General features: G+C 35.7%; 1 protein-coding gene across 1 annotated transcript; it reads left to right on the forward strand.

The window, feature by feature from the left end:
• The first annotated feature begins 13,362 nt into the window (after positions 1 to 13,362).
• Positions 13,363 to 16,871, forward strand: IZUMO3 (IZUMO family member 3). The gene is made up of 7 exons (XM_056806650.1): positions 13,363 to 14,932; positions 15,062 to 15,136; positions 15,232 to 15,321; positions 15,546 to 15,563; positions 15,939 to 16,019; positions 16,396 to 16,486; positions 16,706 to 16,871. Exons 1-7 carry the CDS (start codon positions 14,680 to 14,682, stop codon positions 16,800 to 16,802), a joined length of 705 nt encoding a protein of 234 aa, XP_056662628.1. The 5' UTR covers positions 13,363 to 14,679; the 3' UTR covers positions 16,803 to 16,871.
• Positions 16,872 to 17,663: the final 792 nt, after the last annotated feature.

Genomic DNA, 17,663 nt, shown 5'->3' on the forward strand with positions numbered 1-17,663 from the left:
TCTCCCACCTCTTAGCCAGAGAAGAAGCTGGCTATAGGGGTAAAAAGCCAAGTGGGGGCTGGAGCACTAACTCTCAGGGGAGCCTGGACCCAGAGCTTTACTGGGGAGAGGCTTGACAGGGAACTGGCCTGTGAGAGCAAAAAAAAAAAAAGAAAGAAAGAAAGAAACTAGAGAAAACAGTCTGGGGATGGGAAAAGGCTTATGTGGAGAGCTCAGGCTGCAATCAGGCTCTCCTTCTGGGATTTTTCATCTAGTAGGCCATGAGATTTTCCATAGGGTCAAGGGAGGAGAAAATGAGATGGTAGAGGCCTGGAACCCCCATGGTAGTGAAGCAGCTTTGAGGATATTGTTGCTGCTCTCCCCAATGCCCCATTCCCCTTCCAAAGCTAATGCTAAAGGCACATGGGGGCTCAACAGGGGTCTTGGGGCCTAAAAAACTACAGAGGAGCAAGATAATCTGCTTTAAAAGGTGCACCTTCTTTGGGTCAGGGGTTCCACATCATCACTGACTGGCAATAAGTGAGTGTTAGTTCTCAAAACCTGGCTTCTTTGGGGAAAAAACAAAACAAAAACTAAGCTTACTACCCTCCCCCAATACTCAACAACTTCTCACCAATCCTTTTGGTTCAGAGCTCTGGGCCTTGAGGCAATATCTGTGGTTAGTCTTGATTGCTGGCTCTGGTTGGCATCTGGATATATTTTGGCTAATCTGAATTACTTTCAACAAAATGATTTAAGAATAATTCAGAGAGAGTTAAAAGTGAAAAAAGTGGAAAAAATTAGAGTCCTCATCAAACTTCCTGGTTAACCAATTGTAATATTAAAATTATGAGGCTAGTTGTAGCTTAATGACTTTATTAAATCAAAAATAGTAGGAGAAGGAGGAGCAAACTCAGGGAAAAGTGAGAGAGAGGTAGAGAGGTACTTAGCTTTCTAACCTATTGGCCAACATTAGAGGAGCTCCTTTCTTCACTCCTCCAGGACTCCAATCTGTTCTTCTACATGCCTGACAAAGACCTAGACTTCCTGCAGGTCTCAGCTTATCAACTCTTTTCTCCACCCACTAACTCTTATACATCACATCTCAGGAACCAATCATAATTTCTTAATTTGCCTAGGAAGTGCCTGTGCAATTATTATTTCCTGTCTCATTAGTTCATTGGTTCTTTAACATCCTTTATCTGAGGCTTGTCTATACCTGAATTTTCTTAGTGGTATTTGACCTCTAGGTTACTGGGAGATGATATTATAAAAAGGGACACTGGAGAGAGAAATTTGCTTTAGACACTCTCAACATAATGAATGCTATCTATCTCTATAATTCAAGATTCAGTTCCAAATGTTTTCATTTCCAGAGGGAAATAAATATCATGACTTTGAATTTATAAAACTAGGACAGTTTATGTGCAAACTAATATTTTAAGTAATCATGTCTTGTCTCCCTTATTACATTGTAAACTATTTCAAAGAAGAAATATCTTACTAAGTTTATATTCCATATAGCAATAGCACATACTGTGAACTTCAGATTACTCCACCCTACTTAGTCTAACAAAATCAGGTATGTCTACCCCCATACTTAAGTATACGAGGAGGATGGCCAATGATAGACATGTGCTAGCAAATGGCAAATCAGAAACAGCTAACAGACCCCTAGGCTGTCCTAAGTCAAGCTTAAGTTACCATTGATACAGGTGAGACACAGGAAAATGATGTAAAACCGTCTATATATTTAGCATCACTACCTCTCTCCAGCCTCTTTTGTGGTAGAGAGGTGGCTGGTGGCAGCCTGCTGAGCATGCTAAGCATTCCAGCATCTTGACATGGCAGCAGTTATTGTCAGGTTTGGAGGTAAGTTTTCCTTGATACTATACTGGGAGAAGCAGAGTAGCCTAGTTCAGGTGAGGCATCTAACTCAGCTCTATCAGAGTTTAGGCTGATTCTTTCTCCTTTACCTTCCAAACACTACCCTCTTAGAAAGGCACTAATCTTTAGAGACCTTGTGGCAGAGGACTTTGAACTTCCCCTGACACAGACCAGGAGGGAGAAATCCTACACCCTTTCTCTCTCCCTTCTCCTTAATCCCTTTCCTCTATATTAATTAAACCACCATAAATTCACTAACTGACTTTTTTTTTTATTTGTGATATTCCCTGGCGACCAAAATTAATTTAGATTAGGTCACAACCCTAAAATTATCCTTACAATACTAGATGTTCAATCCTAATTTGTATGTGTAGTTAATATATAAATATATTTGCATGCATATTGTATATATATATATACATATTTGTATGTATATGGGATATATACATATATTTGTATATATGCATCAAGTATATGTATATATATACATATATATATAAAATATATATATAAAGAACTAATGGCTTTGAGAAACACTATTTAATTCAGCAATTATATAATTTTAAAATATTTTAGTGATATGTATCTTACTTTCACATAGTGGAATTCCATTGAAATGCATGTGTATATACATCCACAAATGTAACTGTCAATATAGTCCTCCTCTAATACTTTTTCATGTCATGGAAATAATTTTAGCTCCTCAAAATCTGTGATAGTGATGATTGAAAGTTAAACTCTTTTAAATCCAACCAAGCTGAGAAAAATGTCATGTAGGAAATTGTCCTTCAGCTGAGTCTTTGTGGAACTCATAGATTCAAAGGGAAGGAAGGGAGCAGAGAGTGAGTTCCAGGCATTCAGGAAAACAAATTCAAAGGAACTGAAATAGAAGATGCAACATTTTAGGCAGGGAAAAGTGAGCTGGTTAGTATGACTAGATGTCAGACTATAAGGAAAATTAAAAATGTGAGAAAGAGTTAGGTTGTAAAAAGATTTAAATGCCAAGCAAAATTTATATTTGATCCTAGAGTAATAGGAAACTACTAGTTTCCATTGGATATGTATCTATATCTATCTATCTATCTATCTATCTATATGCATATATATATATAATTATCAGGCTTAAGTTTTAGAAAAGTCACTTTGACTGTCAAATGGATGTCGGATTAGAATGTGGAGAAGCTTAAGGTAAGAACAAATCAGATGCTATTAAAATAATTCAGGAAAAAGGTGGTCAGGCCTTAGATTAGAATGGTGTCTATCTCAGTTGAGAGAAAGGAACCTATGTGAGCAATATAAAGATATAAGTGGCAAGATGTGGAAAAATAATTTTTTAATGAAATTAGCAAGGAGTTTGGAATTATATTGAGCTTATGAGTCAGAGTAACCGGAAGCATAGTGCTGCCCTTGACAGTAACAGGGTAGTTCAGAAGAGGGATGGGCTTGAGGGAAAAGACAATGAGTTCTTCTTATGATATACAGAGTTCAAAATTTACAGTATGTGCTCTTACATGTGGGACTATATAGCTCAATAGAGTAACCACGACTGACTATACAGGTAAGGAGTCATCTTTATAGAAATAGTTATTAAATTCATGAGAACTGCTTGGTTTTCCAAAATATTTATTGATGAAAGTGTAGAGTGAAAAGATTTCCCAGAAGAGAGCTGTGGTATATATCTGCATGATATAAATAAGAAATCAGTAAAGGAGTCTGAGGACACTCAACTAAGTATGAGGAGATTCATGAGAAAGGAGTGTCACAAAAACTCAAAGAGAAAATATCCAGGAGGATCAAATAGTCCAGTTTCAAATGCTACACAGAGTTAAAAGAGATGAAGACAGAGAAAAGGCCATTCAACTTAAAAAAATTAAAATTAAAAGAGTGCCTTTGGATAGGCTAGTTACAATTGGATAGTGAAATAGATTTCAAGTATTTTTTTCTTTTACAAGGGATTTTAATCTACATATTTACACATACACACACATAATCTGAATCATATTATCGTATTGTGTGACTACACATGCTTTTTTAAGCCTATTAGGTCATTCTTAAAATGACTCTAATACAATACTGAAAGAACTTAAATCTACTACCAATCATGTGGGAGAGGAAACAAAAGTTGCAAATCAAAATTCAACATCTTCTCATCATTGTTAAATGACTGCTATATGAGTTGATATTGAGCCATATAAGAAAATTTCAGTCTTGCATAGAATTATATCCAAATTCATCCTTTACTGTATTTGATTTGTCTAAAATATTTTCCTTTAAGTAGATCCTTAAATTATATAAATGAACAATGCTTGATAATTTTATAAATAAAAATATTTAATGATTCTTATTAATAATAGTAGAAATAATTGTTGAATTTGAAACAACTTGTCTTTTCTTTTTTTTCCATTTGAATAAGTTTATTTAGTCAGTTTAGAACATTATTTCTTGGTTACAATAATCACATTATTTCGCTCCCTCCCTTCCACCCACTCTTCCCGCAGCCAACGCCAAATTTCCTTGGGTATTACTTGTGTCCTTGATCAGAACCTATTTCCATGTTGTTGTTTACACTAGGATATTCATTTAGAGTCTACATCCCCAACCATATCCCTTCAACCCATGTATTCAAGCAGTTGTTTTTCTTCATTGTTTTCGCTCCCGCAGTGTTTCCTCTGAATGTGGATAGTGGTTTTTCTCCTAGATTCCTCAGAGTTGTTCAGGGAAATTGCTGTGACACTAATGGAGAGTTCCATTACGTTCAGTTGTACCACAGTGTATCAGTCTCTGTGTACAATGTTTTCCTGATTCTGCTCCTCTCACTCTGCATCAAAACCTGGGGGTTGTTCCAGTCCCCATAGAATTCCTCCACTTTATTATTCCTTTGAACATAATAGTATTCCATCACCAACAAATACCACAATTTATTCAGCCATTCTCCAATTGAAGGGCATCCCCTCATTTTACAAGTTTTTGCTACCAAAAAGAGCACAGGTATGAATATATTTGTACATTTTTTTCCTTATTAACTCTTTGGGATACAAACCCAGCAGTGCTATGGCTGGATCAAAGGGCAGACAGTCTTATTGCCCTTTCGGAACAGTTTCAAATTGCTCTCCAGAATGGTTGGATCAATTCACAACTCCACCAGCAATGAATTAATGACCCAATTTTGCCACATTCCCTCCAGCATTCATTACTTTCCTTTACTGTCATATTAGCCAATCTACTAGGCATGAGGTAATACCTCAGAGTTGTTTTGATTTGCATTTCTATGATTATAAGAGATTTAGAACACTTTTTCATGTGTTTATAGTTTTGATTTCTTTAACTGAAAACGGCCTATTCATGTCCCTTGCCCATTTTTCAATTGAAAAATGGCTTGATTTTTTGTACAACTGGTTTGGCTCTTAATAAATTTCAGTAATTAGACCTTTCTTAGAGGTTTTTGTAATGAAGATTGTTTCCCAATTTGTTACTTCCCTTCTAATTCTGTATGCATTAGTTTTGTTTGTACAAAACCTTTTTAATTTGATGTAATCAAAATTATTGATTTTATATTTTGTGGGTTTTCCTAGCTCTTACTTGGTTTTAAAATCTTTCCTTTCCCAAAAATCTGACAAGTATATTATTCTATGTTCACCTAATTTGCTTATAGTTTCCTTCTTTATATTCAGGTCATTCACCCATTCTGAGTTTATCTTGGTGTAGGGTGTGAGATCTTGATCCAAACCTAATCTCTCCCATAATGTCTTCCAATTTTCTCAACAGTTTTTATCAAAAAGTGGGTTTTGGTCCCAAAAACTGGGATCTTTGGGTTTATCATAGACTGTCTTGCTGAGGTCATTTACCCCAAGTATATTACAATGATACTCTTTTCTGTCTCTTAGCCAGTACATAATTGCTTTGATAGCCACTGCTTTATAGTATAGTTTGAGATCTGGGACTGCTAGTCCTCCTTCCTTTGCATTTTTTTCATTATTTCCCTGGATATCCTTGATCTTTTGTTCTTCCAAATGAACTTTATGTTTTTTTCTAATTCAGAAAAAAAAAAAAGTTTTTTGTCAGTTCAATGGGTATGGCACTAAATAAGTAGATTAATTTGAGTAGGATTGTAATTTTTATTATGTTACCTCGTCCCACCCAAGAGCAATCAATGTTTTTCCAATTGTTTAGATCTAGTTTTAATTGTGTGGAGAGTGGCCAACACCTCCTGTAAGGTTGGAGTAAATATGGAGGATCTACACAGCTCTGGCCAGGCTGCCAGCTCTATGCTCCCTCTCTAGCTCCTTCTTTACCATCTGTGTTCGATGCTTTGAGCTTAGCACAGCCCTGGCCACAAGGCACACCCTCCAGACCAGTACCTTTGCCTGCCCAGAAGTTCCTGCTGCTGCTGGAGTCTCAGCACTCTAGGTGGGCGGGGGGAATGGTCCTGGGACCTTCCTTATGCCTTCCCCTTAAACCTGAGTATTCTCGGATCCCGGCTTTTAGGGGGAGAGGTGGGCATACTTTTGAATTGAGTCCAGCTCCTGGGTTCCTTGGCTCTGTCTTGTTGTTAGGTTTGATTTTCAGTCCCCCAGCAGCATTCAGTTTGTGATCTGTAAGGAAGGGTATTCAGGTCTGAACATCTGCTCTTTCTAGGCTTCCACCTTGACTCCCACAACTTGTCTGTCCAATGAAACCAATAAAAGTCTCAACTTAATACAAATTATGTGAATGAACTTAATATGCAAAAAAGTCAGATCAATTCAGGAAAAATATTAGAGTTAATAGAAAGAGCGAGGCTATAGTAGTAGAGAAGAACTAATGTTTTTCCACCCACAATTTCTACATTGTATCATAATTATTTTAGCATAATTTCTTCTGGTTTGTCATTAAGTAAAATAGATTCAAGCTAAATGATAGTCACAAATTGCTAAGAATGAAAAAGTGATGAAGCCCTTAATTTAGAGGGTAAGTTTATTTTCAGTCTTGTCTGCATCCACTAACAATAATTCACTATATTTAAAAAGTAAGTCGATTTGCCCAATTTACTTCTCATGCCTCCATTCCTGTACTTCAGTCACCTTTGGGAGTAGATCCCTATTCCATTCAACTAATTTTGAATTGATCAAAAGGTATAGGCAATACAAAAGCAGTTGTGATGGGAGATATGGAACAAACAACCACTATGCAAAGAGGACACAATGAAGACTTCTTTACAGATAATTGTGGTGATGTGTTAGGGAAGTGCTTTGCCAAAACTGTGGAAAATGAATAGATATTTTAAAAAAATTTCCAGCTGACTAATCACAGGGTGACAGGAAGGCTCTTTGACCTGCAGGTATCCTTAAAGACCTGTGAGCACCAGTCTTGAACTCTTATCTAAGCCACTAGAGAGAAATATTGATGAACCTTCTATTCACAGAAATCCACGTAAAATGGAGTGTAGTCTCCAACTCTGGGAATATTGAAACATCAGAAGAATAAGCCCTAAGAATTCAAGAATCTTAATCCAGGCTATGTTTCACCATTAGGGCAGTCCTGATTTCCTTAGCAGCAAGAAGCAACTTTTGGGAGTGACATTTCCTCAGCCCAAAGATAGCTGTGACAAGGTTTAATTTGTCAGAAATGAGATCTTTAGGTATGAAATTAGACCAGTAAGAAATGAGCTAAGTAATTTTAAGCCTATTTTTCTAAAGACAATGATGATGTGAAGGAGTTTGTACCCTCTGAAATGTTTGGTTTGTTGTTTTGTTTTGTTTTTTGTATGGGGGAGAGTTCATACAACATGAGTATCAAAAGGGAAAATATGTGAACCTTTATTTATTTATTTATTTATTTATTATATTTTATTTGATCATTTCCAAGCATTATTCGTTAAAGACATAGATCATTTTCTTTTCCTCCCCCCACCCCCCATAGCCAACGCGTAAATCCACTGGGCATTACATGTTTTCTTGATTTGAACCCATTGCTATGTTGATAATATTTGCATTAGAGTGTGAACCTTTATTTTTACTATTATATTTCAATCAAATACTGATTGCTAAAAACTATTTGATATTAAGTAATTAAATAGAAATGAGCTAATAATTATCAAACTCTAATAATGGGGAAAATAGTAAGTGGCAGAAATGAGATATTTCCTTCCTCAAGAAACTTTAGAATCCTAAAAGAGAGATAGATTTAAGCACGCCTCTAGGGGAGTTAGATAGACAATATAAGTCATACAAACATTAATTAAACTTTAACCAGAGACCTTTTCTCTGTAAGACTTATGTTAAGCATAAGTTGGTTGTTTTCATTGGCAAAGCATAAATCTATTATGGGAGTTACACACACAAGTGTGTAAAGTCACAGATCTGGATTTATTTGTGCATATGTGTACTCTGAGAGTGACCCCTCTGGCATAAAAAAATAATAGACCACATCTATACAAATGCAAAATATTTATATTATATAACTAAATTATTAATTCATAATTAACTAGTGATTATGTTAATATATCATTTAATTCTCAAAACCACCATGTAGGCACTATTATTATTTCAATTTTACAAATGAGTGAATAAGTGTTAAGGTCAATTTTGAACTCAGGTCTTCCTGACTTTAAAACCAGTCAAATAAATTAAGTGGGTCTAGATTGGTGACATGGAGTTATTCTACAAAACTGTCCTTTAGATATTTGTCTTGAAATAATTTTATAGATGAAGGTGGAATAATATATACTATGTGATGCTTACAATAATAAATAATAAATCCCCTTGAATAAAATTTGAGATAGTCTGATTTCATGCCAAATTCCCTGCTATATCAGTAGAATGAGATGCCCCAACTATCCAATTAGATTAAATTTTACATTCAAATGTATGATGTACCACAAATACTAGACAGAAATATAGTAACTATAAAATTCTCTGCCATTTTAATGGGTAACATATCACTGCATAATGAAATAATGTACCAAAAGAAGCCACATTATTCAGGGTGGTAGGGAGGAAGAAGGGCAATCAACAACCACCAAAAAAGATTATTAATTATTATTATTATTAATATCTATGCAAATTTATGACTTCCTTCTAATTCCATGTCCGCAGATAGTTCAGCAGCATTGATTGTCTTAGGCTATTTGCTATTTCTTCTGGAGATTTTCCATAATAGAAGAATGTTTTAATCAGACAGGTCTCTTCTTCTTATTTCTTTTCCACACATCATTTTGAAAATGTTAAAATAGCGAGTCAATTGTCTTCTCCCTAGTGTCCTGTGTATTTGTGGACTACGTGGAGATTAATAGCAGACTGCAATAATCTGTTGTCCTTTGTGGGAAAAAGCTGTGCTGCTGTTTCTGGGAAGAAATAATTGGTACGTAGCTTATAGAGTCAACGTCTGAATTTAATGGAGCATAAAGGGGGTGGTATTTCTCATGAAGGAGGCATATTATCCATTTAAACAGCTTTCAGTCTTGCACATAAATTAGGCCTTAGACAAGCCTTTGAAAAAGAGAAGCCACATGGTAATGAATTAACATCACTTGCATATTTCTAACAAAGAAACCAACTCCTTATAAAAGGAGGAAAGAGCTCCAATTTCTCTACTGTATTAGGAAGTCTGAAATTAATTATTGACTTTTCCACATTGTTTGAAGATATTCTAACCATTTATTATAGAATATATACATTTGTAGTAATTGTTTTATTGGAGATCATAAAACTCACAAATGAGATAATGTACGACCCATTTATTATATATACCCTTCCATTTTAAAGATATATTTGGCATAAACATATACTTTTTATAAAGTATCCATAAATGTGATTACAAGGTATGTTTTTGAATTTCTCTAGAATCTGCAAGTGAAGATCATGTTGAATTCTTTTTCCAAGGAATTTTTAGCACCATTTAAAAGTTCTGAGACTGTTGTTTAATATATCATTATATCTGTTATGAAAAATTCTTTATACAACATATATTTGTTTAAATGTTTATATTTTTCAGAACATGGGGCTTGCTTGACATGTTAAATGCTTTCCTACAAACTTATCTATAATAATTGAAAGGTCTAACAAAAAGTGGAAAATATGTAATAAATGTAGAAATAGATATGTAATATGTATATACATTTATGCTTATGTAAATCTTATAGCCAGTTTAAAGAAAATATTATCCAGTACATATATTTTCCAACGTAATGTCGTCTATTTATCACATCAAAGAAGGGAACTCCAAAAGCATTTTGAGTAATTTTCTTACCTTTAGTATGAACCTCAACTTTACCACTTTACAGATGTTGTTGCTCATTTCATTCCTCTTTTAAAAACTTCCAGTGGTAAATGATCCACTTGGGTTAAGAAGGTCTTCTTTCTCTATTAAAAGTGAAATGCTCCCACCTTAATTTCAGCAATAGTCTTATTTTGTTTTTTGGAAAAACAAAATTATTTTAAAACACCAAGAGTATAGTAAGAAAAACTGGACACCAAATAGCAAGCAAGGTCATGACCTATTTTTCAGAAGTCTGCAAGTACAATAGAATTTGATTAAACTGCCAATGAACTGATCAATAATCCAACACTTCCCACAAATTAGATTCATTTTCTTAAGGGCAAGGAAAAAATAACAAACAGCAAGCCTCATTTTATAGGATAGGTGGCATAAATACTTAGCCTACAACTGAAAACAATGACCTTTAAAAAAAGCCATGTTGACCTGGGATAGAGGGTGGAGAAATAATCTGACTGAAAATAACAACCACACCACTGCACAAAAATCCAAACAAATTAAACATTTCAATGCAGGGCCCTAGGAAAGAGAGGAAACATTGTATTAAAGGAAAGCATTTTCAATCGACAGGCATGTGTTCTCTTAAATTGGGTGCACAGGTTTTCTTTCAAAGTCCAATATGTGTAAATGTGAGGTCAACAGGAAAATGGAGAATTCAAAGAGAAATGTTGAGATGTGCTTGTGATATCCGGGCTTCTTCTTAGAATCAAAACTGATGGAGTATATGGCTAGTTCACCTCATTTGTAGACAACCAACTACATGAACATCTTTCTTCAAAAGTTATTTTCATTGCTAAATGGTGTCTATGAAATTGTACTCAAAATAAGTGACCTCTTGTCTCTTTGCTCTCCAAGTCTCTCCTTAACCTCTATATCTCTCCTTGGAGGAGAAATTGTTTCCAGTAGTGACTAAGCTGGAACAGAGTGACTAACTAAATATAGTTACAACATGATAGAGAACACAATCTTTCCTCGTATTTGTTCAGTTTACAGTAATATGTCAAGTTATTCAGGCTATCTTGATGTATTATGGATTCAACCCCCAGAAAGTCAGTAGAAAAGCTAGGAATAAAATTATAAATCCTGAGTTTCAGGAATAGCCCAAGATTGGTGTGTAGTGGATTTCCAAAAGATAACATCCCCTTTCCCTTTCTATTCAGAACAAGGATATTTCTCTATTGTAAACAGAAGTACAATTTACTTTTTAAAGAACTAAGAAGTTTAACTGATTTTTGTTTGATGTATAGGGCATCACTTAAGTGGGAGTGTGCATAGTGTTAATGGAAATTGCATTTTTATTCTCAATAATATTCAGAGGTTTTTTTGTTGTTTAAACAAAGGGGTATCCTAAGAGAAATAGGATTAGCTGCTTTGAGGCTCAGACTTTCTTTTAAAAAAGAAAACTTATGGGAAGGAAGTGAGAATAATTTATCTTTTTCTCTTTTAATGGAGCCATTTCTTGAAGGCCCATTTCATCATTCCTTTGAGTCAATGATCATGCCACACTGTTAATTCCATAAGACCCAGTGAACCTAATAGACACATAGAACACAACAACACAACTAGGAGTCAGATGGTGTCTGCCTAACCTCTTTCTAGTATTAGAAAAGGGGCTAAAAGGTTTTCCTCAATAGAATCACTACCAGAGGTATCTGGACATTCATCTCAAAGTCTACGAGGGAATTTTTTTAAGTGAGGAAGATGGGAGGAAATGTATCTGGGCTCATCTGGAGTAATTTCCCATCAGAAAGGACTATAAGAAGACCAAGCTTTTGAGATTTGTTATCTTTAGGTCAGGATAGAACTGGAAACTAGATCTTGCATGGAATGATAAGAAGCCTTTTTGCTTTTCTTTACTGAATTATTTCTAACTTTTTGTGTCTCAACCAACTTATAAGAACAGAGGGGAAATATATATACATCTATATCATATCATATTTTCATATTTTCTAAAGTATTAGCAAAACTGAAAGACAATATGTTGTAGTAGATAGAGAACTAGTTTCAGAGTAGGGAAAATATGAATTCAATTCCTCTTTCTGATGGATATTTTAAAATGGTAATGCAATATTAAATTATTTAGGGAAATATAGATTTACATCATGAGAAATGCATTATATCATAGCTAAGATAAGATAAAATGGCATGGAATAATAAAATAAAACATACATGACTTAGGTATGTGAATTTTAAAACTATTCCACCCTAATCAGACCATTCTTTAGAAGATCTGATTTAGCTACTTCCTGATCAATAACAATGGAGATGCTTGGAATAACAAAATCAGGTCTTGGAAAACCCACATTCTCCACCCTACTCAGTTTAACAAGATTTTGAAAGGTCTGCATCAAACTCAAGATTTAATTATCTGAGGAGATGGCCTTCAACAGACATGTGCAAAAAAAGGACAGACCTCTGGGATGTCTTAAGTCAAGCTAAGTCCTCATTGGTACAGATGAGATGCAGAAAAGTGATGTAAAAACATCCATATAAGGCATATCAGTTTCTGCCTCTCTCTTTTTCCCTGGAGAGACAACTCTGGCTGGCAGCGTGCTAAGCATTCCAACACCTTGGAGTGTTGGATGGTGAGTTTTCCCTGGAGCTGATTTCAGGTTCAGGTATCTTAGCTAAGCCTCTTTGGAGGTCAAGCTGATTCTTTCCTCTTCACCCTCAAATCCTTACTTTCTAGATCTCCTATCTTCCTGCCCGGTATTAGCTCCCTTCTTTCCTCCTTCTTCTTAAAATCTTCTCTACTATATAAATTAAATCACCATAAAATTTGGCAGCTGACTTGGGTATTTTATTATTTGGGATTCACCCTTTAGAGGTGCCACTACCTGATACCATATAACTATCCTATAACAATACCAAACTAATCCAGTCTCCTCTTCCATACCTAATATTCAGATGAAAGCCATAATAATAGCAGCTACCATTTATGTAGTGTTTACTATGTGTCAGGCATAAGTGATTTATAATTACTCTTTTTTATTATTCTTATAACTCTGGGAGGTAATGCTATTATTATTCTTATTTTTCAGATAAGGAAACTGAAACAAATAGAGGTAAAGTAATGTACCCAGGGTCATATAAGTAGTAAAGGCCTGCAACTAGATTTTAACTCTAAACTTCTTGACTCAAGGCCATGAACAGTATTTTATCCATTTTGTCATCCAGCTATCCCATAAGGCAGTTCTATAAGGCAGTTCTGAATATATACTATAACCTAGTATTCCACTTGGCCTAAACTCAGATTTGAGTTGTCAGTTTAAGAGTTCTTCTTTGCCCATGTTCCTGTCAATAGCCTCACCTTCTAAGTTTCTTGATGGAGCAGAACAGTTAAATATTCGCTACATATATTTGACTTAATTCAATAGCCCTTTCCAAGTGCCAACATGTTCTGCTCTCAACCTATAACCAAACTTTCCAAAAATGTTGTCAGTATTAATTTTCCTTTCTAAATTTAAGAAGTTGTCTTATCATCTAGTATCTACTTCTTACGAAGAGTTCATCCTATCCCTAAGTCTGGTCATTACCCTGCTGGGTAGTTCTAGTTCCTCTTGTCTCAGACTAGATTTCATTTATCTTCATTAATATTATTGAGTTTTTTTAAATACAGAATTAAAGGAAAGAAAATCCTTTTACAACTGGACTGAGATCTGGGTTAACATCTCAGCTCTGCCACTTACTGGCTGTGACAAGTAATTTACCGCCCTGAGCTTCAGTTTCCTTATCTCTAAAGTGAGATGGTTGGACTAAATCATCTCCAAGTTCTTCTCAAGGTCTAACTCTTTGATCCTATGGCTTATGGCTATTCTGAGATTCTTAGAAGCTCCTAGTTGGAGCAGAAGACAACAAAGTTGACAAAATATGATGATACTTTTGCTGATATCGTCTTTCCACATTTCTTAACCTCATCCAACTCTGCCCTATAGTACAGTCTTAATAGTAACTTGACTTATTTAAGTCCACCTTTTATCCCCAACTTCACCAAGGTATTCCTGATTTGATTCCTGATTGATTATTGTTTCCTGTTGAATACAATTCATTTCACTTTCTGTTCTAGCCTCTTATGATACAAGGGGACAAGGAAAGAATAACAGCCATGGGAAGTGTTTGCATTACTTTTTTCTTTTAGTCTTTCATCAAGAATTAAAAGGTTGAATTGAGAAAGAAGGCTGTGAAAGCATTTGTCTAGGGCTGGAAAGAGGAAACAAAATAATTTTTCTGGAGAATCAAAAGTTTATATTGCCTGGTAAGAATAGACTTTTACACACCCAAACTGAGAATTTTCTCTCCTTACTCTGATCTTAGCCCACTCTCCCTCAACCCTCCTCATACATTCTACACATAGAACTCAGGCACCTGTTTCCCCATTATTAAGTCATTCTTTCAGAATGAGATTGCAGGGTTTAAAAAAATGAGTAAACATTCTCTAAGCAAAGTCTTTTGGGGGATTGAGACTGTCTAGAGGGAATAGAATTGAGGCTACCAGGAAGAAGGTTTTCATTCTTATGCTGTGGGAGAGAATGAACTTAAGGAATGCATTGACAAGATAACATGTTATTTGGGAGGCAGGGGAAGGAAATGAGACCTCAGTGGTTACTTTTATTCTTCTTACTCATGGAAATTAAGGGAATAAGGAGTTGTCTTGAATGTGATCCCAAATACTTTAAGGATGTGATATGGCTACTGGATGGCTTGGTGCCCCAAAATACTCCTTCACGAAAAATGTTCCTTGACCGACAGCTCCAGGAGCTGAGGAGTGTAAGCACCAGGGTCCACCAGGGGAAGAAGAGACTACGGTTGTTGGGTAAGGGATGACTGGGGTAATAATGGAAATGAGATGGAAATGATAGGTTGGGTGGAGAGGGCATCAAACATCTGGGTCTTAAATATTTCATCAGAAGTGGGATCACTCCCCCTCCTACCCACCTCCCAGATGTCCGCCAAACTATCCAAGTGAGAGAATGGTTGAAAGAGAAGCTCAGCAACCTAAAACAGAAGCCTTGGAAAGGTGAGATAGTAAGGAAAGAGAAAGCCATGGAAAGGTGAGGTACAATTGGGTAAAGGTTGAAGGGATAATTTTTAGTACTGCCCTTATTTCTGCAGGGGTCTTCATATTCCAGGGCCAGCTTCTTGAACTTCGTCAGGACCTTGAATTCCATCTGACAGAAACTTTAAAGACCTTCTCTGATCTTGGTAATGGGAGGAATCTGTTGAGAAACCCTAAAACAATAGGAATTTGGGTGGGAATCCTTGAAAATGTTCTATGTGGGTAAGAAGTATGGGTTTTACCATGCATGAATCAGGCCTGGGTGGAATGGGAATTGAAGGGAAAAATTTGGGGTACCTGCAAAAAAAAAAGAAAATATGTATAATCGAGTAATTATATAAAGTGGTATTTATGAATGTTTCTTCTACAGCTTGTTCTGAAGATTGCAGTAAGTATGAACTCATCCAGAATACTAAAGTGCCCTATATCCCTTATCTTTCCCCCCATACCCTCCTTGGTGTCCCACCCGGACTAAGAAGAAAGATCTTATCTCCTTTTGGGTCTTGCATGTTATGAAGTGATTCTCCATAAAACCAGGTCCTTATCAAAGTTTACTGAAGCTTTAGGTGTCCCTATAGTCTTTGACATTACTGTCACACCTCAAATTGGTGATTTTTCTACCAGAATCCTTATTAGAGCTGGATATTCACTTTTCCCACCATAATCTGAGTTCCCACAGAAAACATAACAGCATATATCTTCAGCCACCATTCTTACTAGGAGACCCAAGTGGAAGTGGCCCTTTCCTATTCTTCCTCCTCAGTGATGACTGAGGGTCCTGTTCTTGACTGCTGGAACTGTCTACGGATCACTACACCATGCTTCAGAGGAGAACTTTGTGGCGGTATTGGGGTAGTGTTAGAGCATTTGGGTGATACAGAAATTGTGAAAATTGATGGTTAGAAAAATAAGGAGGCAGATAAAAGGGTCTGGCAAAGGTTGAGGTAATGGGAACATTTGTATATTGGAAGAGTTTTACAAAAATAAATGAAAGAACTGGGGAGCAGTGAGGAGGGTGATGAAATTGTGGAACTGTGCTCTAAGCATTTGGGAATTTAGTAGTCAAAAGATATGGGCCAGGTTTGAGGTTAAGAGTAATAGGGAAAAACCAAGATGTAGGGATACAGTCATCAATAGCCTGAGGGGGGGTGGTTTTGAAGAAAATAGTAGAAGGATGTAAAGTAGAATCATATAGATATTATGTCTTTCTTTTCTTTAAGATGATGACCCAATGATAGCTCAGCAACGAGAAATTTCATTGTTTTTAGCACTGATGATGGAGGCAGTAGGGTTGGGATCTATTGCTTTACTGTGAGTCTTACCACTTAATTGACACAACCTTTGGAGGGAGGGTTTCATCTGATAAAACATAAAGTTAAGAGGCTAAAGAGTAAAGGTGGCTGAGAAATGAGGATACTATTTTAAATACAGTTTGATTCCATTTGGGAAAGTACAAATAAATAGAAGGTATTGTTTTGAATGAAGAGATCACTGTGGTTCAATGGGGAATATGCCTCATTTCCACTGTAGGTATTACTTTTGCATCATTCACCGGAAAAAGATGAAAGTAAAGCTAGAAGAATTGAAGAAAAATCCACAGACAAAAATGATAAAAGCAAAAAAATAGAAGAAAAAGGAGGAAGAAAAAAAATACAACAGCAAGAAGCAAGATAAGAAAATAAATTAATAAGAAATATTAAGTTGTGTATATCTCTCTGTGGGGTGAATAGGCTGTCATGTAGCCAAAGGGAAATTGTGGAAAGTCAAATTGTTTCATAATTGAAACTCAGATATGACCATTGGGACTGGGTCGAGACTTCATTATATATATTATAGAGCACTACTTTGTTCTGGAATGATATGTCTGGCATAGTAGATGGCAGGCTGAACTTAGAGGAGGAAAGACACAAGTTCAAATTCTTCCTCTAACACCTAACTAATTATATGATGCCAAACAAGTCATTTAACCTTTCCTGAAGTTTCTTTATCTGCAAAATGAGAAAAATAATAGTTCCTACCTCACAGAGTTGTGAAAATCATGAGATAGCATCTGTAACATACTTTATTAACTTTACCATGCTATATCAATGATAGCCATTATCATATGGCTACTTGATCTAAAATAATCTAGGAGAATAGACGTCTCAAAAGTCAGTAGATAAGATTTCCAGGGCTTTTCTGTGACCTTATATGGCATCTTCTAATGTGCTTATAATTTCTATTCAAGTTGAGACATGTATGGCTAAGCAAGAGTAGGATATTAAAGAGTAACTGGCCCTTTGGAAAAAATCCCTCAAATTCCATAGTCCTTACAAGATCCACAGCTCTTGTTTCTCATTTGCTTATTATATACAGTAGACAGCATCAAGGTCCTTTATTAGGGAGAATCTAGAGTGCCTAAAAGAATTTTCGATGTTAAAAGTCCAATTGTCATATGGCAACCTCAAGAGAAGCTCTTAAATGTTTGTTGAAAAAGATGCGTACCTCC

Source organism: Monodelphis domestica, chromosome 7 (assembly GCF_027887165.1).
Source record: "Monodelphis domestica isolate mMonDom1 chromosome 7, mMonDom1.pri, whole genome shotgun sequence".
Classification (NCBI taxonomy): Eukaryota; Metazoa; Chordata; class Mammalia; order Didelphimorphia; family Didelphidae; genus Monodelphis; species Monodelphis domestica.